The sequence below is a fragment of the Monodelphis domestica genome, chromosome 5 (genome assembly GCF_027887165.1).
Source record: "Monodelphis domestica isolate mMonDom1 chromosome 5, mMonDom1.pri, whole genome shotgun sequence".
NCBI lineage: Eukaryota > Metazoa > Chordata > Mammalia > Didelphimorphia > Didelphidae > Monodelphis > Monodelphis domestica.
The window spans coordinates 5,476,890-5,500,774 of NC_077231.1; the positions used below are offsets into that span (position 1 = coordinate 5,476,890).

The window sequence follows — 23,885 nt, forward strand, 5'->3', positions numbered from 1 at the left end:
CTGGCAGCAGTTCTGCCTCTGTCTCAATGGCAGTGGTTCTCTTGGGCACATTGGGGACCTGTTCCAGTCCATGGATCCCTCTGTGGGACCCTCTACCTTTGTATGGATGCCCTCCCTTCCCCAATAGCATTCTCTTCATCCAGGCAAGCGGAGCCTTTGGGAGAGGGTGGGAAGGTTCTTTGGGTTCTTCGGGGTCCTCCCCAGACCGACAAAGTTCCAAAGAGCCATGTTGAAACATTAAAGCCAATTTTAATAGGGAGTAATTGACATCACACGCATTTAGTAAAACCAAAAGACATCTTTATAAAAACTACAGTATAGAAAGACAAAAGCAGCGTTAATCACGCTCAGTGTAAAACACGTGGTGGTTATTATTTGTTGTTATTATTATTATTATTATTATTCCTATTGGGTAGTATTTGGTTTTCCCAGACACCGTTTCTTAGAAACAGCCCATGACTGAGCCCATCCGGGGTCTGTCTATACGAGAGAGAGACAGAAGAGCAGGGTCCCACCTACCCAGCCTACTCCTGGTCAGTGGAGGGGACAGAGAAGAATCCACACTGGCTTTCTTGTTCTTTTCCCCCCGTGAGTGATATTTCCAGCTCAAGAAGATGGATAAGCTCATTGTCCTTTAATCCTCTCTCAGTTATTGCAAGTAACCTCACCTTGGACTCCGTTATTGACTTGGGAGCCATTTTCCCAGCTCCGAACTGGAAAGAGATGGGGAGAACACAAAAGAATCATTTGGGGCTAATTCCTACCATGAGCAACTCAACTGCTAAAGAAATTCAATCGGTTCTAAGACCCAATTCCATTTAGCTTCCAGGGTTTCCTACACAATCTAACTTCTTCAGAATCTCGAAGTGGGAAATCTTTGTCTTGGTATTGCCCAATTTATAAGGGCCAAATCCTTATGGATTCGTTGCTTTAACAATTTGAACCCCAACGGCCAAGAATGGGCCAGGTTTGGAAATGATGATGCAAAAAGAAGCCGAGGTTCTCAGAGCTGGAGAACACCTATTGGAATAGTAAGACCAGGCAAGCCCAGCCTCCAATCCCAGCTTGCTTACAACTTGTGTGACTATGAGCAAGCCCTTCCCCTCTCCCAGCTAGTTTTCTCCCTTGTAAGAGGAGAGGGAGGACTAGATATTCTCCAAAGTTCTTCCTAGTTCTGGAGTCAAAGAACCTTAGTGAAGACCTAATTCAATGGCTGACTGGATGGAAAATTTGGCCAGTGTGCCAGGTCCTTTTGTAGGACACTCATTTCCCTCTCCTTTTTGTGTGTGGACCCAGTGAAGTGATTCGGCTGACCAAGAGGCTCCTTTCATGGTCACCCCTGTCAGTTTCAGAGGGACAGCATGCCCAGTGCCGGCCTGGGTGCACCTTCTTTGCCGGGGATTCAGTGCCATAGCCAAGTTGGGATGCAGCCCAAGAAGAGATGTTAATAGCTGGGGCACCCCAATTGCACCAAAGAAGCCAAACCTTCATCACTAGTTGTGTTATGGAATCTGGATAGTCAATGACGTCAAGGGAGCCAATGGCACCATCTGTGTCCCTTTCTAGGTACCATTTTTGTTCACAGCGGCTGCTGGCTATAGTAAGATGCTACCTTTTTATTCTTAGTGAAGGGGAGTCCCGATTGGGGGGAGGAGCTACTGTCAACCTTTGGTTGGGTATTGGACCATTCAGGGATTGACATAATATTACAAGTCCTCGAAGAAATGACTTGTGATGCCAGAGGTTCACTTCTGATAGATGTGACCCCAGCGTTGATGTTTAATTCAACTTGATTGGACAAACATGAATTAAATGCCTACCACGTTTCAGGCACTAGGGGAGCAATGGGGCAGATAGAGACCAAAATGGCAGTGCCTGCCCTCAAGGAGCTTACATTCTGTGGGGAGGGTGCAGGTTGTTGACATGGTGCGTGAATCTTGGCTGAGCAATCAACAATCAGCAATCAACATGGTACAGAGCAGAGGGTCACACCAAACTTCATAGACCAGTATGCTATGATTCCGACAAGGGATCCTATCTTGACATCTTTGGGGTTCAAAGTCCTGGTTGTAGCTTGTGTCCGCTGGTTTGGGATCTTCCATCAGCTACTCTGGTCCTGGATTGGTTAGGAATTGTGGAGCCTTTCATAGTCCATTTGTGACCAGGCAGAGGAATCCCAGGGTAGAGACAAATGCCAGGCTCGTTCCTCAAAGAATGAGGCTGCCTTCTTCACCAAGTCCTCTACTTCCCAACACTGGGTACAAATATCCTACCCACCCCAGGAAATCAAGAGCCAGATTTAGAGGGTTGGAGCAAGACCTTGCATTCCATGATGTTTGTTCTCAACCCCCTCCCTCATGTCATAGATGAGGAAACTGAGACCCAGAGAGGGGACGTGGCATAGATCACTGGACCCTCTATTTGAAAATGGACAGAACCTCAGTAACCCCCCCCCCTTTACAGAGGAGGCAATGGGGACCCAGGGATGGGAAATACCACCCGGAGTTAGGGGAAGTCCCAGAACTGGAACCCAGATCTCTTGACTCCTAAGTTTGGGCTCTTTCCATTGTACTACACTTTGGAGGTTGTAGTGAAGGTGACTGGGTGATGGAATGAGCCAGATGGAAGACAATGGCCTCCATGCACCATTTGTTTGTGACTGCCTCCAGTTGTTTGTCTCCGTCCTAGGATTTACCAGAGCTGTGCTTCTGGCCATGATACTGTAAGCAGTATTGTTGGGTTTTCTGGAGAATGGAAAAATAGCTTGTTGGCACCCACCCACCACAGGTCAGACCATGTCCCTAGCCTCGTGACTCTCTCATTAGCTGGGTTTATTGGATGCTTCAGGCAGTGAGTGGTTCATTGTGTTAGATCTCTCCCAGTGCTGACGTTCTTGAATGCTGGGTTGTTGGGAAGCATCTGCTTCATTAGTTCATTTTAACCTGTGCCAACCCTTCCCTGGTACACATGTAAAATGGCCCGAGGGGCTCAGGAGGAGCCCCCTTTTTTGGAGCCCTGAGTTTGTGACTCAATTTCTCTCAAGATAATGTGTTCCTTTGTGTCAGGAATGTCTTGCCCCCAAGGCTCTCATGGGCAGGCATGGATGCTCTGTGACTGCTGTTCTGTGCTGAAGATACCTCAAGGGACCGATAGTTCACAAGCAATAAACTCGTCTTTTCTAGCCACACTGCTCCCTAATCTTTCCTCTTGGGGCCCTCTGATCTAATCAAGTCCAGAATGGAAAATGTGATTATAAGACTGCGGAGGTGTATGTTACAAGGGAGGGCAGCTGCTTAATCTCTGTAATGGAGACCCTGGCTCCATGAGTGGGCAGCCCATTCAGATAGAACCATGGTCAGACACTGGTTTGAGTGAAAAGGATCAGGTGTTCTTAGTGTACACATACTCACTAGGAATCAACAACAGAGTGGCATAGAAGACAAGAAAACGAGTTAAGTCTTAGGCTATATTAAGAGACACAGTGTCGAGGGCCAGGGAGGTCTAAGTCCTGCTGTCCTTTTCTTGGCCAGGCCACGTTTGGATACTGGATTCAGTTCAGTATACCAGAACACGGGGATGTTCAAGAGGGCCCACAAGAGGGCAACCAAAATGGTGAAGGGGCTTGAGTCCATGCCATTGGGGGATCCATTAGAAAGCGGAGAGATATTAGCCTAGAGAAGAGAAGACTTTGATTCCTTAAATATCTAAAGGACTATGATGGGAAAGAGGGATTCAACTTGTGCTTAGCCCCAGAGGGGAGAACTAGGAGGATCAGCAGGAAGTTCTAGGAGGCAGGTTTTAGCTTGAGGGAAGAAAGAACACTTAGAGCTTTCCAGCAGTGGAACTGGCAACCTGAACAGGTGGTGAGCTCCCTGTCACTGGCTGTATCCCCGGAGCAGCCAGGTACTATCTGAAAGGGGTATTCAAGAAGGACCTCGATTCAGGGGGAGCCTCGGCTAAGGGATCTCTGGGGTCCCTTCTGAGGCTTCGCTTTTTTCGTTCTGTGATTCAAGCGTTTGGTGTGCTCTAGACCAAACGTCTGATGGGAAGTGTTTACTGTTCTGGGGGCTGTTTGGGGGGATGAGAGAGACGAGAGAGACGTCCTCAGCCCCGAGTCTGCAGCTGGCTCCTAATGATCTGAGGTCTGGGATCCATAACCAAAGGGCAGCAGGAAGGAGTCATTCAGAAGCAATCGGAAAACTGTGCTGTTCTGGAGTACCCGTTAATGAACATGTGAGAAACAGGCTGAAAGTAGCACCGCGCAGAGGGTGGAAATGAGTGGGGGAAGGAGAAATCCACAAAAGCCTCATGGAATAAATTTGGGGTTCCCGTCCTCTTCTCTCAGAGCTGAGGAGATGGACATGATCTTGGTGGGGCAAACAGCAGAACCTGAGCAATCCCCCAAAGCTATTAAGTAGCAGGGCGAGCTTTGGCCTGGAAGTTCCCAGACCTGGATTCAAGTCCTGCCTCCATCACTTACCAATTCCCTTCCCTCTGCTTCCTCACCTGTGAAATGGGTAGAAGGACCCCCCCCCCTCCATCTCACAGGGTCTCTGCAAGGATGCAGCAAGATAATGCCTCTCAGGGGCTTTTTGTGGCCCAAACACGGCTTGCTGATGGGACCTGGGGGCTCCCTGGGGGTGACAGGGGAACCCCGACAGGCAGCGCCTCAGCCCAGGGTCTGCATTTGGTTTTCTAAGTGGTCTGAATTCATCGGTCCAGCAGAGACTTGCAGGGCGGCCGTCCTGAGGACAGGAGCCGTGGCTGCTCCAGAGCATCCTGGGGTGGTGGGCTACGGTTGCTGCCCAGGATCTCTCTCTACCGTGGGGCCAGGCCGGGGCTGTTCGGGAGGCTGGGGCAGAGTGCGAGACTCCAGTTAAGCCGGAGGCACCTCTCAGCACAAAGAGCACGCGCCTATGTTGGCAGTGGGGGTGGGGGGCTGGGGAGAAAGCATAGAACTGCTCGCTAGTAACACACAATTCCCAGAGGGAAAAAGAGTCGTACAAAACACAGGAAGTCACGGGAGCGGCATCGAGGAACGGGCTGGGGTGGGGCGGGGGCTCCTTTTCCTTTTGACAGAGGACTGGCTGATGGGCAGGAAGCGTTCCCTGGGAGGGCCTGGAGGCCAGCGGCCCTGGGTCGGGGCCTGGGCTCCTCACACCTGCTCAGAGGAACCTGAGCTCCCCGAGCTCCCAGGATGCTCTCTGAATCGCCACAGAGCCGGAGATGCCTCTGGGGCCATTGTCGGCTGAGCCCAGGACTTGGAATGGGAAGACCTCGCCTCCCTCGGCCACTCTGTAACTTCTGGGCGAGTCTGGCCGTCAGTTTGCTCTTCTGTAAAATGGGGATGATGGTGTTTGTCAGGGGAAACCTCCTAACACGTTCGCTGCGTTCTGTAAGGGCCACGGAAATGCCAGACGGGAACTTCGCGGTCTCTCCCAGCTCTGACATCCAGGGCTAGGAGGCTCGGCCACAGTAGTGAGCCTGCTTTGGGGGTTTCCATGACCGCTTCCTCTGAGGAAGGAGTGGCAGTGCTCGGAGCACCGGAAGGCCGGGCACACGGCCCGTCACTCGCCTCCACTAAGGAGAGAGCCTTGGTGAGAGGAGAGGACCACCAAGTCCTTCCCGGCCCTACACTGTGAGCTCATCTTCTAGGACCCTCCCTGCCCCGGGGGTTTATTCTCCCCAACTTGCGGAGGAGGGGCGTGAATTCAAATTCTCGGGAAGGAGCCTGATCACGTGGGCGTCTGCCTAGTCACTCACCAGCAACCAGAGCCTCCCAGGCTCCAGAAAGTCCCATTCCTGACCTCGCGGGAGTCCCAGGACTTACTGAACAATCTCTGGGGGCAACTTTGGAACAGCCAAGTCTGGTGCCTCCTCCTGGGGAGGGAACTCAAGAGGAGCCGGGAGCAGGATAACTGGAAGGGAACCGACCTAACCCTGCAGATGGGAAACTGAGGCCCCACGGGTGGAATCACTCCCCAGGGGGATGACGACAGGCCCTCGTGGCTCCCGTCTCTCCCTGGCCAAGGACGGGCTCGGGGAAGCTCCGCGACTAGTTTGGTTGGTTTCTAGGGTGATCCAAAGGGAATGGTGGGAAGCAATGCAGGCCTGGAGCCTCAAGATGGTGAATGAGAGAGAAGGCAAATCGAGGAAAGACGGCGACGGGCGGGTGGGGGGCCTCCCTACCTCGATAGAGCAGGCAAAGAAAGGGACCCTCAGTGGCGGAGTCAGGAGGGATGGGGCCGCTTCTCCAAGGGGAGCTCGCGCATGCCCACTGAGGCCCCGATGACTGCGTTTGGGCGGAAGCTGACTACGGTCCTGGCCTGGGGGCCAGACGAGGCTTCTCTGGGTAGGAAATGCAGCTCCGGGGTAAGGAAGGACAACCGTTTCTCTGGGTTGGAAGGCAGAGAGCCAAGGCAAGAAGGGAGAATAAAGGGGATTTTGAGTTGCTGCTAAGAGACAGGTCTGGCGCCATCAGCCCTAGATGGGAGTCGGGTGTAAGGAGGTCAGCTCTGCCCAGAGATGGAAGCGGGCCGTGTGCAAAGGGCTACAGACTCAAAGGGAACCCCTCGGCGTGTCATGGGGGGACACCTGCCAGTGTCCTGGGGGTAGAGGAGAGCCCATCGGAGGAATCTGGGCAGGGACTTGATCAAATACTTAGACGGATAATGTTTTCTTCCGGGTTCCTCACCGATCTCCAAAGACCATGACGGAGGACCTGGAAGGCTGGGGGAGCAACAGTTTCCTGTGTATGAGCTTTGGTGTCCTCATCTGCAAATGGGAATAGTAAGGCAGTCCCAGCTTCCTCGTGGGGGCTTGGAGGGGATTCACTGTGAGAATGGCCGGGAACCGGTGCTGTTATTGTTCTAGCATACACCTCGGCATCTGTGGAACGGACTTGAATTGCGTCTATTTTTGTCAGAGACATTTACACACACTCCTTTTCCAAGCAGGGTTCTTGCCGGAAATTGAAGGCCAGAATCGAGCATCCCATAATTGGGAGAGTTAACTCAATTCAATTAAAAAACAAAAAACATTCAGAGGCACCATGATCTGTTGGAAAGAGTCTGGAGATCTTAGTTTGGCTCCTGATTCCAACCCTTACTAGTTGTGTGACCAGGGATAAATGACTTAAGCTCCCTGAGCCTCAGTTTCTTCCTCTGTAAAATGGGGAATAACGATCCATGTGCTTGACCTACCTCACGTGACCCCACTATTGAAAGCTCTTTACAAACACAAGTTTTGTAGAAATGTGAGATAGGATCATGGATTTCTGACTTGTTTCTGTGACCCTGAAATCTTGTTCCCCCTCCCAGCCTCAGTTTCCCCTTCTATACAACACAGGAGTCAGAACAGATTATCTATAAGGTACCCTCTGGTGTAAACATTCTATGTTGTGGGCAATCCAGGGAGCCAAAGAATTAGGAATCATTCTGGGACTTGCGGCCCCCTCCCTTCCTCCTCCATGGGGAGATGGCCAGACACCCTGATTGGTCCCCGGCTGGCTACCCCTGCTCACATTCAGGGAGCCATTCCCTGGGGAATTGGGGCTTTGAAAAGGAAAACAAACAACTCACATTCAATATTTCTGACATTGAGATTAAGCTTGATTTGGCGACTACTGGAGATGGGAAGGCAGAGAAAGGTGACGTTAGCCACTCGTAATCCTTCTTCCCTTCGGTTTGGCCAGAGCAGCTCAAGACCGGCTCCTGCCCACACTCTCTTGGTAAATAGGACATCAGCTTTCTAGGGACCCCAGTCTACAACGGGAATATTGCTTATGGACTGCTGTCCCGGGAACCCTTCTTCTCTGTAGAGTGGAATTTCCTAAGTCGGCGGAAAGGTGACACGGGGCAGGCACCAAGCCACTGGCCAGCACCCTCTTGGCTGGTCCTTCTGTCCCCCTGGATGTCTTTCCTTCTGGAAGCTGCCTGTGTTTTTGTAATCTTCCCCTCTCCCATCCTGAGGCACGGCAGGAAGTTTTCTGAGGAAACAAACAAAAAGATGTGAAAAGGATGCCGCCATCTTGGAAAGAATGTGAGCCCCCTGAGGGCGGTGGACGTTTTCTTTGTCTTGAACCCCCGCCAGCGCCAAGCATTGGGTCTGGCATAGCATAATGACTGCGTCCATTACAGGCCCTGAGACAATTCCTACCCAACCCAAGTCAGGCTTCTTCCACCAAGGCTCTGAAGGCTGTGATCCTCTCTTTGTCCTCCCCTGCTCGAGCTGGGCCTTGAAGGATGGAGGAGATTAGGGAAGGGGCGGAGCATTCGGGGGTCAAGGAAGAGGGAGGGAAGGCTGAAATAGGGCTGAACAGCCATGGAGGTCTCCTAGAAAATGAAATGAAAATGTCTTTGGAGACCTGAGCGGATAATCCTGTGATAATCAGTGAGGAGGAAAATTCCCGCCATGTGATTTCCCCATAGCTTCTCCCCCTGGGCCTGAGTATGCCCTTATGCCGAGTATCGCTGGGGGCAGGGGAGAGGCTGCAAGATGTAGTAGTCCTGGGCCGCAATCTCAGCTCTTTCCCGTGGGGTCCACGGCAAGGGACATAACTTCTCTGAGGTTCAGTTTCCTTAAATTGGACAGTGGGGGGCGGGCGGACTAGCTAACCCGACAGGGCCCTTCCACGTCTAAATTCTGATTTTTGATGGGCGAAGCCTAGGATCACATACCCAAACCCTTCCAGCCCTGACCCCCTGCTCGAAGCTCCCTCCCAGCTCCCCCATTTCCAGTTCTAGATCTGGCCTGGGGAGTTGGGGCTGAGTCGGTTCCAAAATGGATTATCAGCAAATGCTAGCCGTGATGATTTAACAGTGAAACGGAACCCCAGGAAACAGAAAGAACTTCTCTTGTGAGACTTCCATCTTTCCTTCCAAGCCTGACAACTTCAGACTGATTTAAGATGCTGGCCAGAGGGAGGAAATGCCCCCTTCGGGAAGACTTCTCGGACCCTCTCCCCAGCCCAAGATGGAGGAGACCCTTCCTTTGCAGTTATCTGCTCCTCCGTTCCCGAGTTATGTCTGGAATCCCTCGGAGGGCAGGCACTCGGTTTTATTCATCTTTGCATCTCCACCAAGCCCAGCTCTGTTGTAAGCTCCATACTTAGACACCACTCAGTACATATCTGCTGAATTGAATTCAGTTGAATCCAGGCCCTTTGCTGAGCTGAGAAGTGAGCTTCAGAAACATCAGGGCACCCAGCCGTGACCCACGGTGCCTCGTGTGTTATGAGTCTCACTGCCTTACGTGCCCATTCGTTTTCAGCAGCTTCAGCAGCAGCTGCTGCTGAATGTGGTGATTAAACTGGGCCTTATCTATTCTTCTTGTTCCCACTGGCAGGTAAGAACAGCAGGTGCTCCCAGCAAAGTAATTTAATTCTGGAGAGGAAGTTGATGTGGGGCACATGGGCTACCGCGGTAGAATTACGATGTGGTGGAAAGAACACTGACGTGAATGCTGCTCTTACTAGTTGTGTGCCCTTGTGAAAATCTCTCCCTCTCTCTGACACGCTTTCTTCGTCTGGAAAACGAGTGGAGTTGAAGCAGATTGCCTTAAAGGACCCTTCTAACTCCAGAAGTCTCTGATCTATGTTGCTAGGGGGAAGAGGACAATGGTCCTTCCATTCAGTTCCATGCATTAGAAAACTTAGGAAGGATGGGCAGGGGTCAGGATTCTGTGGTACTCTCTAGTAGTACTGGGGAATGGCTTTGCAAAGAGGAAGTGAGGCAAAAACAGAAGCCCAGAGCTGGAAGGATTCTCTGAGGCCACCTGAGTGAGCACTGCCTCTGGAATGTCCCAGAGGAGTGGCCTAGATCTAGTCTCTGAAGTCTTTCAGTGATGTGGAAGGTTGAGGGCTGACGAAGGAAGTACCTTGCTCTGGTTGGCAGGGCAAATCACTTCAAGTTTTCACTAGATACCCAGGCAACTGGGAAGCATCCGCTCCCTTCTCCAGAAATGCCTCAAGGAAAAAGACTTGTACAAGAATATTTATAGCTACACTCTTTGTGGTGGCAAAAAACTGGAAAACGAGGGGATGCCCTTCCATTGGGGAATGGCTGAACACACTGTGGTATCTGTTGGTGATGGAATACTATTGTGCTCAAAGGAATGATGAACTGGAGGGATTCCACGTGAACTGGAACAACCTCCAGGAATGGATGCAGAGTGAAAGGAACAGAATCAGGAGAACATTGTATATGGAGATGGATACATTGTGGCACAATCGAATGTAATGGACTTCTCTACTAGCAGTAATGCAATGACCCAGGACAATTCTGAGGGACTTATGGGAAAGAATGCTATCCACATTCAGAAAAAGAACTGTGGGAGCAGAAACCCAGAAGAAAAACAACTGCTTGATCACAAGGGTCGATATTGCAAATATAAATAATATGAAAATAGGTCTTGATCAATGACACATGTAAAACCCAGTGGAATTGTGCATTGGATATGGGAGGAGGCTGAGGGAGGGGAGGGAAAGAACATGAATCTTGTAACCATGGAAAAATATTCTAAATTAACTAATTAAATAAAATTTTCCAAAAAAGGAAGAAGAAGAAATGCCTCAAGGTTGTACGTATCTTAAAGTCGCCATCAAAGTGAGAGGAGAAACATCCTGCTGGGGGGGGATGGTAGGGGGGCTCACACTTTCCTTGGGACTCAACCTGGCATATTTTGTCCTTTGTGAAGCAAGGGGGAGCTGAGCTGTGGTGGAGGCAAGAGCAGATCTTCAGGGATCTCTTAGGTTAAACTGGCTTCTCCTCTAGTGAGGGGAAACCCTTTTGAGGTTAGCGTACGTTCTGGTGGTAGAGAGCTTCAACTGCTTACTGAGCCTTTCCTTCTATCAAGCCCTTGCTTGCTCCTTTGTTTCCCTTTCCAGCCACCCCAAGGTCCTGGTTCTACACTCTGGGGCCAAGCAGAACAAATTCAGTCCTCTATGCAAGGCTTCATTTCATGCCTCTGCTATCTTTCCTCCATGCTCAGGGTGTTCAGCTGATCCTCAAAGGACGTGGGCTTGAGGTCCCTCACTCTTACTGGGAGTGCGAGTCCTTCATCTGACATCCAAGAGCAGGTTTTTCTAAAGTAAAAATTGTACTCCGATACTTAGAATCTTCAGGGACTATTAAAAGCATATTCAAAGGGGGAGCCAGGCCTGGAGAGGGGAGGTCTTGGGTTCAAATCTGACCTCAGACACTTCCTGGCTGTGTGACCCTGGGCAAGTCACTTAACCCCCATTGCCTGCAGCCCTTACCACTGTTCTGCCTTGGAAATGATGTGCAGTATTGATTCCAAGATGGAAGGGAAGCGTTAAAGAAAGCATACCCAAATTGTGTGCACCACCCCTTCATTTATGATATTTTTGCTCCAGACCAGGCAGGAGTTCTTAATTTGGGGCCAGTAGGCCCTGAAGAGGTTCATGGACCGATTCAGGGGATTCGTGAATTTGGATTGGAAAAACGGAAGTCTTGATTTTCACCGCACATGTGGACACATGCATGTACATGTGTGCATACATGTAGGGAGTTAGTGACTTTCTATAAAATCTACTTTCCCTGCATTTGGTGCATTTCAAAGCCTGAGTCCCCAAAGGAGTCCACAGGCTTCGCCAGATGGCTTGCCAGAGGCGTCTAGGCAAGTCCCTGCTCTGGATCCCCCCAAGATTCAGTCCTGGGATCCAAGTACAGGACATTTGGAGCCAGACCTTCCAGAAGAGGCTCTAAACTCAGGCCCAGAGAGGCTCGTCCAGGGTCCCGGAGAGGAGGAGGGAGAGGTTCCAACTCACTCACAATCGGGTGATCTCAGAACCAGGTCAAGTTTGCCCCTCTCTGAAGTGATGCTTCCAAGGAGCTCTGAGGCCCTGGGCACTACTGGGTCATGTTCTAAGGCCACTCCCAGCCCGACACCCCCTGTTCTAAGCCCTTCCCATTCTAATGGTCTCTGTTCTCCCAGCTGGAACACCAGGATTCCTGTGAATAACCGTGTTTCCGTCCAGCACAAATCCCAGTGCCTTGCGCACATTAGGTGCTTAACGTGTTTGTTCATTGCAGGGGGAGGAACACGGGGAGCCCCCGTGGCCAGCCTCCAGGGGCTCCACTCCGGGCCCTCCGTCCCAGGACCCGGGGCCATTCCCCATCCCAGGGCAAACTAGGGAGGAATAATCGAGTCGGATTATCAGCCAGGCATGAAATCGATACAGCGAATGCTGAAGGAATATTTGCAAACATTTACTCCCTTCTGCTTCCCTGAGAAGTCACGTTCCGGCCTGGTGGACCCAGGCGCTGCCCACTGGAATGAGAATGGGTCCAGAGCCCGGAGGGAGGAGAAGCGCATCGGAAATGGGGCTCTGCTGCTCCCTTCCTGGGTGGGACAGGGGGTTGGGATCTGATGGAGAGCTACCCATTCTCTCTCTCTCTTTTAGGCTGAATGTCAGTGTGGCCTCATGGATGGAGGGCAGAGGAAGACCTGCGTTCCAATCCTGGCTCTGGGACCCCCTTCACTTCTCGGGGGCCCAGGCAGCTCCCTAAGCCTGTTGGTTGAAGAACATGTACCATGTTTTGACTCAGTGGAGAGGTGTCCTCCCATGGCTAAAAGGCACCCTGGAGGCCACTGAGTTTAGGCTCCTTGATTTAGGGATGGGGAGATGAAGTTCCAACGGACAAGTGACTTGCCCAAGGTGACGGAGTCTAAGGAGCAGAGCTAAGATTGGCACATGGATTCTCTAACTTCAAATTAGTTAGCTATTTTCCATTGTCCCAGGATAAACACATATGTATGTACCCTACTGAATAATGCACACCTTAAGATTAGGGGCCCTGGAGTGGAGCCCCTGGAGGCTGTTAGGCTTTGGAGGCTACTGATATTCCTCCCCTTGCAATGAACACACATGTGTTAAGCACCTACTGTGTGCAAGGCACTGGGATTTGTGCTGGGCGGAAACACAGTCGTTCACAGCCCATTTTATAGAAAAAGTAAACTGAGGCTCTGAGAGAGGGAAGTGACTTGGCTCACATCACATAGGTAGTCAATGAAAAACTTACAATTCTATTTTTCTTGATACCATCAATACTTGAGGCTTAGCCTCTGAACAGAAAAATGTTGGTTGAATAAATGAATGAATGAATGAAAAACACGTGACACAGGCTGAAGGCTGAAGGGGTATCGCCAAAGGCTGCCCCATTCTACACTCTTTTCCAACTTCCTTCACGGACTGGCAGAATCAAAAGGAACACCATAAAGGGATTTGTCTGACCTGTACGTTTGCCTTATACTCAACCAAGCTGGTATCCAGCAGAACCCGAACCTCCCAAGGAGGCCCATTCCTTGGCACTGCCCTGATCGTTGCCAGAATTTCCTCCTTAAGTCAAGCTAGAATCTCTGCAGCTTCTCCTGGCCCTGGCTCTGCCCTCCAAGGCCACAAGTGCCTCTTCCAAAGGACGCCACGTCCTCCCCCGCCTCCTCCAGCTCCTTCTCTTAGTCCAAGCTCCTGTGCTCTTTCCCTGCTTTCCAGTCTCTCAAAGCCCTCGCTGCTGGGGAAGGCCAGAGTGGAAGGCTCTACTGCAGGGAGGGCAGGGCTTGGAGGGGCCACCCGCTCCCGGGTCCTGGGCACGGTGCCTTCCTCAATGCTGCCCAGAGAGCATGCGGCTCCTTGGCTGCCAAATCCCGCTGCTTCTATTTGGGAACCGAGTGTGACACTTGACAATTATCTTTATTTTATCTTGGTCTCAACCTGTGATTTTTCTTCCACAGAGGGAACGATCAGGGAGGAGAAGCTCCTTTTACCAACGAGCTCATCAATATCTGATCTGGAGTCTTGGAGAATTGCCTGGGAACACCGACCGACAATCCACGACACGTGTCAGGGCACGACCAGCAGGTACTTGAAACGTCCTCTGAATTCCCTGTGAAACTTCCCTCCGTACATTTGCTCTAAGATGCTCCGTTCTCAAGAGCCTGCTGGAAACCAGCTACCATTTATCCAACATGGTGGCCCTTCCTCTCCACATGGGAAATTCATCCAACTCCGGGCCAGATCCAGATTTGTTACCTAAGCTGACCCGGGTCCTCACTCCTGTATACTTCCTCTGGCATGGACCGTCTCTTCCAAGTTCACCTCGGCTAGTCCCAACCTTCTCTCTGCCCTCAGAGCTCCTAGGAGAGGCTGGTCAGGAAGCTCTAGTGCCCCGTTGTGCCTTAGATACAAACCGGACATGTCACTAAACTTCGAAGCCTCAGTTTCTTCCTCTGTTAAATGAAGATAAAAATAGCATCTACCTCTCCGGGTTGCTGTGCGCATGAGATGAGTTCATTTATGTAAAGCGCTTTCCAAACCTTAAAGCATGCTATAAATGTGAGTGATTATTATTATGCCAAACTCAACACAACCTGTCATCTCCCGCACTAACCTGGCTCCTCTTCCTAACTTGGCTATTTCTGTCGAGGGTTGGCACCGTCCTTCTGGTTCCCCAGGTTTGCTGCCTCAGTCGTTCTCAGAGGTTGCTCCCCTCCAACTGCTTGTGTTCTCCCTCTTCCAACTGCCTCACATTTAACTACTTTGGATTGGACCCAAAGTCCTCTGACTCCAAGTTCAGAGCTCTTTCCACTAAGCCACACTGCCTTGTGAAGATAAAATCCTAAGCCAGAATTTAAAGTAGTTTACAATCTGGCTTTAGTCTATCTTTCCAGATTTATTTCACATGAATTCCCCCCTTCTCTCTGACATGCTAAGCCAAACAGGCCTATGGGCTGTCTCTCAAATGGGGCAGCCCTTCCTCCACCTCTGTTCCCTTCCCCTCTTCTTGACCTTCTGGTATTCATAATTTCCTTCAAGCCCAGCTCAAGTGCCCCTCTGCCTCCCTGCCCTTTCCTTCTCTTCTTCGCTCCCTCCCTTTTCTCTCTCTCTCTTTCTTTGTATTTTTCTTTCTTTTCTTCCTTACTCCCTGCCTCCCTCCCTTCCTTCTCTTTCTCTTTCCTCTTCCTTTTTCTCTTTCTTTCATTCTCTCTCTCTCTCTCTTTTTCTCTCTCTCTCTCTCTCTTTCTCTCTCTCTCTCTCTCTCTCTCCCCCCTTCTTTTCTTTCTCCCCCTATCCTTAGAATGCAAAATCCTTGGAGGCTGTGGCTCTTTCTTTTCAGACTCTGTATCCCTAGTACTTCACTCATTGTCTTGGATAGAATAATACATATCTGCTGAAACCTTTTTTGACCAGTGGTCAGAAGCACAGCATCACTTCCCTCTTTCTGGGCCCTCAGCCTCTCTCTCTTTTTTTTTTTAAACACTTACCTTCCGTCTTGGAGTCAATACTGTGTATTGGCTCCAAGGCAGAAGAGTGGTAAAGGCTAGGCAATGGGGGTCAAGTGACTTGCCCAGGGTCACACAGCTGGGAAGTGTCTGAGGCCAGATTTGAACCTAGGACCTCCCCATCTCTAGGCCTGACTCTCAATCTACTGAGCCACTGAGCTGCCCCCCCCTCCCCCAGCCTCTCTTACTGCAGGTTAAGCTGATTTTTTCAAAATTGTGGCTATCGTTTTGGTTTGTGCTGAGTTTACAATCCACTAAGACCTTCTAGATCACTTTCCATTCCATGGTTACTGTTATCTGGTAGGTCTCAGGAATTTTAGACCGAAACCTTTGGCAAACCCTTTTTACTGGGTGTATCTGTTGCACACAGGAAATGCTTCCAGGCTTGTTGGTTAGAATGCGCCCACAAATGCTTTTCCATTTTCCCTTTTGTGATTGCCTCCAACCCTTTCCTCACTAGCTGTAGCGATGGATGCGACTTGATCTGGGTTTCTTGAAACCCTTTTTAATTAAGAAAGTACCACCTTGGGTACTGGGGCTCCACAGTCATTCTGAGCTAAAGGCTGACTATATCTCCAGAAAGCAGAGCTAGATGCAGTGGGATGAAGCTACTGGGAGGAAGGTTTGGTTTCAGTGTAAAGAAAAGCTTGCTAAAACCCATAACCTTCCCCTCATGGAATGGCGTGCGTGCCCCGGGAGCTAGGAAGTTTCCTCTTTGGGGTTCGACCAGAGATCAGGGGAAGCCTTGTCTGGAATGCAGGCTGGACTATCCCGGCATTGAGGTCCCTGTAATCCTCTCTGACTCTATTTCCCACCTTCCCACTCTGCTGCCTGCCAACAGCCCCCCCTCCCCCATTTAAAAAGCGAGGGAGCTTTCTCAAGTCCCAAAGCAAATCTTGGCTTCCATCATTCTGCCAGGCCCCACAATGCCCAAATTGGGAATCGTTTACTCTTGCAGCCACCATCCATTCCCAGAAGCAAATGTTTTGGCAGCTAAAGCCGAAGCTTTAATGGTAGGAGACACGAGAAACTGCCCCGAAGACCCGGGCCAGCTAAGACAGATGCCTTCTTGCTGACTCCTGCAACACTGGCACTCCGGGTGCGCCCCATTAAGCAAGGTGGACGTCGATCTCCCCCTGGGCACGGCTGCCATCTCTGCAGGCCCGCTTCTTTTTTTCTGGTTACGATATTAACCTTGAGAGGGCCCAGAGGATAATTACATCGGATTCTTGTCAGCCCCACAAAGAGAAATCTCCTCCCTTGCGCTGGCTGAGTGAACGGGTCCAAAGCTTTTCCTGCGGCCGTTCTTTCGGGGAGGCTCCACGCCATGGGATTGCCTCTGGGAGATCACAGCTCGTCTTTGTGAAGCATTAGCCAAGTAACTGGAAATTCTAATTAAGATTCAAAGGCCAAGGAAGGGATTCCAGGGACAGGGTGACGTGATGCCTTTTAACCTGGATCCAATGAGATCACGTTGCCCAGGGGTAAGGCAGCCCAGTGCCCAGCACATAGCAGGCCCTCCGTCTTAGATGATGGAGCTGGAGGGAAAGAAGGCTCTGGATTGAAGCAGCCCCTCTCTCAGATCCCATCGTGTGCCAGGGCCTGAAGCCAGCCTCGGGACCTGGTCTGAGCCCAGGGGAAGCTTGATGCACCCAAGGGTCCTCAGAGCCTTTCTTCAAGAGGCTTCCTTAGGGTGAGTTCAGCCCCGGAGGCTTCGAGCATCATTTGGGAAGAAAAGCGAACAATGGCAGGGACTTGCGCTAGCTTTACGCCAGGGACGTTGAGGACCTCTCAGGACCACAGAGTTCTGGAGTCCCAGAACCTGGGGTTGGCCATGGATGTAAGTGGTTGGAATGCTAGAACTCGGAGCCTAGTCCCAGCAGGTTTTCTTGGCCTGGGCCCAAGCCGAGGGAGCCTAGAGCAGGGGAAGATGCATCCTGATCATCCGGTGTGGCTGTGTCTCAGCTCCACTGGGGCAAGCCAACCTACCCGGACCTGTTTCCCTCCTGTACAGTGAGGCAGGAGTTGGGTCAGACGGCCTCCAAAGCGTCCATCTTCCATTTCCAGCTCTCTGGCCCTCTGACACTGTCCCTTCTACAAGAAGGCCACAGAGCACACAGAGCACACGGGGAAGACGGAGCCAGGAAGAACATGCGCAACTGGGAAAACCACGTGGCCTCTCCATGGAGGCAGAGCAGAGGGCTTCCCACGTGGCCAGGGAAAGGGCCTGTGCGCATGAGCAGAGGTGGGAAGGAGGCGGGGAAACGCCTGTGCGCATGAGCAGAGGTGGGAAGGAGGCGGGGTACAGACAGACTCCGGATGGAATGGGCCCTTCCTCTAGGAGCTCCCATGTGGAGGGCCTCGCAGCACATGTTTTAGCCTGTTGGCGATGAGGCATGCTGGAGCTTTCCGAGCTCAGAAGAGGATTCTGGGGGCTTTGCGGAAGACGGATTGGGGAGATGAGAGACAGAAAGAGGGAAGGCCATGAAGAGGCTATTAGAGCGGCCCAGGCAAGGGCTGATGAGGGGGTGAGTTAGAGCAGGGGAAGTGGAGAGACCCGGCCAGATCGGGGAAGGGAGAACTGGGCCGTGCACCGTCAAGAATGACCATCGAGGCTGCATCCTGGAGAGATGGCAGCGCCCTCCACACAGGACATTTGGAGGCGGGGAGGGCGTTCAGGAGGGCGGCAGCCAGTTCTGTTAAGGAGCTGGCAAGTTCGTGCTGGCTCGGGGCCATCAGCGAGATGGGATGGGACTTGGGTCCAGAAATCCAGCAGGATGCCTGGATGGCCAACCTTTCTGAGCCTCGATCTCCCACCGGACCCCCAGGGAAATGGGGAGCACAATCCTGATTCTGTCTCTCCAACCGCACTGTTGTCAAAGGTCAAAGGAGAGGCTAGATGGGGGAGTATGGCACCGCTGGATAGCCTAGTACCAGAGTCATGGCACCTGGATTCGATTCCTGCATCTGGTAATTACTACACTTCAGATCCTAGACCTGGGTTCAAATCCTGATTACTACCTACAAATCACTTGGGCTTCCTGGGCCTATAGAAGGAGAGGACTGAACCAACTGGCTTCAGCTTGATGAGCTTATGATGGTGAGCATGCTCATTTCCAGTGGTGCCATCCTCTAGCTGAGAGAAGCTCCTTGGGCCTCCTTCTTTGGCCAGCCCTCCCAAGCTCCTGCCTGGCTGCCCAGGGAACTAGCCTCAGAACCCTGAGGCCAGGCTGGATCTGGGCCAGGCAGGGCTGCTTCGCCCTCTGAAGAAGCTGGCTCCACTTGGCGTCTCCTCCCTGAGGAAGGGCCTGAGGCTGAGCCCGGCAGAGGGAAGCCTGGGGGAGCCATCCCAGAACAGGCTGTCAGATTTGTAGGATCAAAAAGAAAACAGCAGCATCCAAAGAGCCCTCCAGAGGCTGTGGGGCTGGAACCCGGAAGGTGGTCTTTAAAAAGATTTGCAAATGTTGTAAAAAGGAAAGGGGGAAAAGATTTTGTCTTCATTGCCTTTAAACTCACTTTGCACACACTTTAAGGTCATTTGACCAAGAAGAGTCAGGAAATCCTGGATGCAAGTTCTGCCTTGGGCCCTTGGACAAATCGCATCCATTTCTGTATCTCTAAGAGACAGCAATTATTCCACTTGTCTGGCTCTTCCTGACCCCATTTGGGGTTTTCTTGGCAGAGATACTAGAGCAGTTTGTTCTTCCCTTCTCCAGCTCCTCTGACGGATGGGGAAACTGAGGCCAACAGGGTGAAGTATCTACCCAGGGTCACACAGCTAGGAAGTGTCTCAGGCCAGATTTGAACTCAGGAGGATAAGCCTTCCTGACTCCAGGCCTGGTGCTCTGTGTACTATAGTGCTGCCTGGCTGACCTAAGTGACTGAGCGGGTGCCGATCTGCATCAGTGGGTGGAAATTACTCATCTGGGAATTCTCTGTTCCAGTGAAATCATTGGTTCAGATTCTGCCATCATCCTCTTCATTACAGAAATAAAAATAATAACAACTTAATGTCAAAGCACTTTGCAGTCTCCAAAGGTGCTTTCCATAATTTGGTTGTAGCTAGATAAAGCATTAATTAAGCCCTTACTGTATGCCTGGCCAGAAGAGATCGGTTATTTTCTGTAAAATGGGCATAATAACAGCCTGTTCGTCACAGGGCTGCTATGAGGATAAAATGAGGTAACAAATGTGCTAGGAAAACCGTAAAGTAGTACAGAAATAGTTCCTATTGTTATATGTTATCCCCATCATTGTCTCAGCCTTAGAATAGCTCCTGAGAGGGCAGTGCAGGGATGATGACCCTCCTTTTGCATAGGAAGTAACTGAAACCTAGAGAATGGCAGAGACTTGCCTAGAGTCACAGCTGGTCATTCATTGAACAAAAACAACCACCCAACATTGCTTTGGTGCAAATGGCAGAACCAAGACTTCAGGCTATACCTTTGGTTTCAAACCAAATCAGAGGATCTAGTCATCATACCCCATCGCTGCTCTAAGACAACAGGAAAACTGAGGCCCAAAAGGTTAAGTGGGGATTTGAACCCAGGTTTCTTGGTTCCCCGCCTATCACTATGGATGAGCTGGTTAAAAAGGGAGATTGGGGCTAAGTTGGAGGGGGGGCCTTGAATGTCAGTTTAGGAGTCAGTCTTTGTGTCTCCTAGAATCAGTCTTGTCCCAGATGTCTGTGGTTTGAGAGATGGTCAGTCTGCTGAAGAGCTCCTGACTTGTGTCCATCCACAGGGTCTATTCTGCCTCTAACATGCTCGCTCGAAGGCTGAGTTTTCCCCTCGTTTGATTCTGAATCATTAAAAGATGGCCTGAATGTGATGGAATTGGGCCAAGCTGCTGAGAACAGCAGTTGGGAGATTTTCTTTTAAGCTGCCTGCCTTCCCTCTGACATTTGGAAGACTATTAGTCCAGGGGAGGGAGGGAGGGAGGGGGGAGGGGGGAGGGAAGAGAGAGAGGGACACAGAGAGAGAGAGAGAGAGAGAGAGAGAGAGAGAGAGAGAGAGAGAGAGAGAGAGAGAGAAAGAGAGACAGAGAGACAGAGAGAGAGAGAGAGAGAAAGACAGAGACAGAGAGAGAGAAAGACAGAGAGAGACAGAGAGAGACAGAGAGAGAGAGACAGACAGACAGACAGAGAGAGAGAGAGAGAGAGAGAGAGAGAGAGAGAGAGAGAGAGAGAGAGAGAGAAGAGAGAGAGGGAGGGAGGGAGAGAGAGAGAGAACTTGGCTAAGTTCACCTGTGCTGACGAACCTATAGTACATGTGTCAGAGGAGGCACTCAGAGCACTCTCTGTGGCATGCACACCGTTGCCCCAGTGCAGACTTTGCTAGAGTTCATTACTAGAAAGCCAGAGAAAGCCACTTCACACACAGCTGAGGACATTTCCCACATCACCCACCCATCTAAAAGGTTTGCCATAACTGCCTTAGCCCATCTGCCAGAGATGGGAGAGTCAAAGGCATGAGAGGAGGCAAGTTCTCTGAAGGGAGGAGGGAAAAAGTGGGCATCTCCCAGGCTGGAAGTGGGGTGCCATTCATTATGTCTAAACCCTAGACCCTGCCCTTGAGGGCAGCTTTTCTCTCTAGAAGGCTGACCTTTGGAGCTATGAGCCCACTTCTGCCTGCCTCCTGGTACACTTGGGTTGCTCCTAGAGGATCCCCCCAGTTCTCTTGGTCAAGGAAGCTGTTCCTGATTTAGAAGTTAGAAGACCTGGCTTTGGGACCCCAAGCAAGTTGTTGAAACTCTCTGGGTCAGCTGTGTCTCAAAGAGATCCAAAAGGGCAAAGGGGGGGGGGAGGACCTGCTTGTACAAAAAGATTTCTAGCAGCTCTTTTTGGAGTGGCAAAGAATTGGAAACTGAGGCCATGTCCCTCCACTGGGGAGTGGGTGAATAAGTTGTGGCGTATAGAAGAGTTATGGAATGCTATGGTGCAGGATTGTAATGAGCAGGATTTCAGAAGAAATGGAAAGACTTTATGAACTGATGCAAAGTGAAGGGAGCAGAACCAGAAGAACAACTGTGAATAACCTAGTTATTTTTGGCAATGCAGTGGTCCAAGACCATCCCAGAGACTCGTCTGAGAAAGAACTGATGGAGGCTGAAGCCATCTGGAAACATACTAGATTTCACTTTCTTCCTTTTTCTTCTTTTTAATCTGAGACCTCTTCCCCAAGATGACTAATATGGAAAAACGCTTCCTGTGCTTGCCCATGTAGCATCTTTATCAGACTGCTTCCCCTCTCGGGAAAGGGGAGAGGGCACGAAGGGAATGAAAGTCAAAGAAGAGAAAGAAAACTTCAATAAAACTCAAACTTCAATAAATGGATGTTCAAATTGTTTTTACATGCAATAGGGGGAATTACTTATCTGTGCCATGGGCATAATTACACGCAACCTGCCTCTCACCCTCAGCAGCTGCTGGTATCTTCGAGTTCATGGGTCTGAAATTGCATTTGAACATTTAAAGAGGATTTTTTTTAACCCTTCCCTTCCCTCTTGGAGTCAATACTGTGTATTGGCTCCAAGGCAGAAGAGTGGTAAGGGCTAGGCCATGGGGGTCAAGTGACTTGCCCAGGGTCACCCAGCTGGGAAGTGTCTGAGGCCAGATTTGAACCTAGGACCTCCCATCTCTAGGCCTGGCTTCAATGCACTGAGCTACCCAGCTGCCCCCTTAAAGAGGATTTTTATTGAGTATCTCCAAGAACTCTTCTTTCCTTGATTCAACTGAGCCAGTCTTTGGGGTTAAACATTCACACACTCACACACACACACACTCACACTCACACACACACACACACACACACACACACAGGAGAAAGAGCCCTTCCTGGGGCCAGAGAAGAAGCATTTGGAGAAGAGAATCTGGGAAGCATCGAGGCAGAACCTAGAATGCCAAAGCTCGGAGGCTCTGAAGAGTCGATCAATCAACAAGTTAAGGGACTGTTGGGGCTAAACCATATGCTGAAGCCTCTAAGCTAGGGCCGACACGTCCCTCTTTCACGGGCTCTGCCTGAAAGCTGGCATCTCTTTCCTGAAGGCCGATGTCAGTCCCTGTGACTTGTCACTGGTAGACATCGCAGGTCCCTCCTTTCCCGTCCCATTCGGGCGCTGGTGCTCCTCGTGCCTTCGCAGTGCTGCCCCGTGCGCACTGGAGTAGAATCGGTCTCCTTGGGCTTCGTAACGTGTCCAATAGCATGATGTGGAGGCTGAGCCCTGGCCGGGGGGGGGGGGTCCGGGGCTCACAGAAGCCCAAGAACATCCCCTCCTGGAGGACTCTTCTGGCTGCTCTCTGGCTGCAGGACGGATGAACTGGGCCTCTCAGGAGGATGCTGGGAGCTGGCTCCTCCCTTCCTCCATCAGTGGCCCACTGGTTGGGCGCTGTGCCCAGAAGGCGGGTGCTCTTAACGATCATTTCACACGCACGCGAGCTGCTGGGGTGAGGAGCGGGTGCTCCCCATCTCTGGATCCCCCTCCAATTGCATACACAGCTGGGCCTGCAGTTGGCAGCCCCTGAGGGAGAACTCTGAACTCCTGCTTCTGGCCCTTCAAGATTTACAGAGTTCTTTCTCTATGCACTTGGGCGGTAGGGAGGCCAAGCATCCCTGCTTCCATTTTACAAGTGGGGAAACTGAGGCTGGAAGAGGGACGTGACTTGTGCAGGGTCCCCCAGACAAGCCTGGGGGCTGGGAGTTGAACCGAAATGCCCAGTTCCTTTCTTGCTATGGCATGCTATGGCTAATGGGCAAGTAGATAACGGAGAGACTCTAGCAGAACCTCGCTGGGCTATAAACAGCTTAATCTGACAGGAAGGAGTTCTTTGAGGGTCGAGAGGGCTCCCCTTTTGTTTTGGGGCCCCCTCCCCCCCAGTGCCCAGCACAGTGCCTGGCACGTGGAGAGGGCTCCAAAGAGGCGTGGTGGTGACTGGCCGGTCCCTCCGACACACGCCCAGCTTTTCAGCTCAGTTGCTCCCTCTGCTTCCCTGTCCTCAACTCTTAGCGCGCTGAATGTCGGGCCCATTCCTCAGGGCCCAGCTCAGAAGACCTTCCAGCCAGGAGCCTCCCTGCCTCTGGGGCTTGGATGGGAGCTGTTCTGAGCTCCTCAAAGGGAGGCAGCGGGCAAGCACCATGGAGGCCTCGAGAGACCTGGGCTCAAGGGGAACAACGGCTCATTCCAGCTCAAGTCTCCGGTGCTCAGGACGCCTGGGTTTGACTGCAAGATCAGACGCTGACTTGCCCCGAGACGGTGGCACAGTCAATTGCCCTTTCCGAGTCTTGGTTTCTTCATCTGTAAAATCGGGACTACTTTAATATTTATTACTTTACTGGTAAAAGGAATTTAAATACATTTTATGGATGGATTATAAGGCTGAAAGGGACATCGAACTTGGATTATGTATTTATTTTTAAAAACTCCCTCACTTTCTGCCTTAGAACCAATATTATGTATTGGTCCCAAGGCAGAAGAGCAGTAGGGGTGAGGCAATGGGAGGGTTATGTGACTTGCCCAGGGTCACACAGCTGGGAAGAGTCTGAGGTCACATTTGAATCCAGGACCTCCCATCTCTAGGTGTGGTTCTC

The 23,885-nt window shown here is 51.1% G+C and overlaps 1 protein-coding gene across 2 annotated transcripts in view; it reads right to left on the reverse strand.

Moving 5' to 3' along the window:
- Positions 1-229: 229 nt before the first annotated feature.
- SHISAL1 (shisa like 1) overlaps positions 230-23,885 on the reverse strand; it is a 111,650-nt gene continuing 87,994 nt past the window's right edge. For both annotated transcript variants that reach the window (XM_056797501.1, XM_007502775.3), the window contains exon 5: positions 230-7,987. In XM_056797501.1, coding sequence (XP_056653479.1) covers position 7,987 — 1 coding nt within the window. In that variant the 3' untranslated portion in view covers positions 230-7,986. The remainder of the gene's footprint in view (positions 7,988-23,885) is intronic.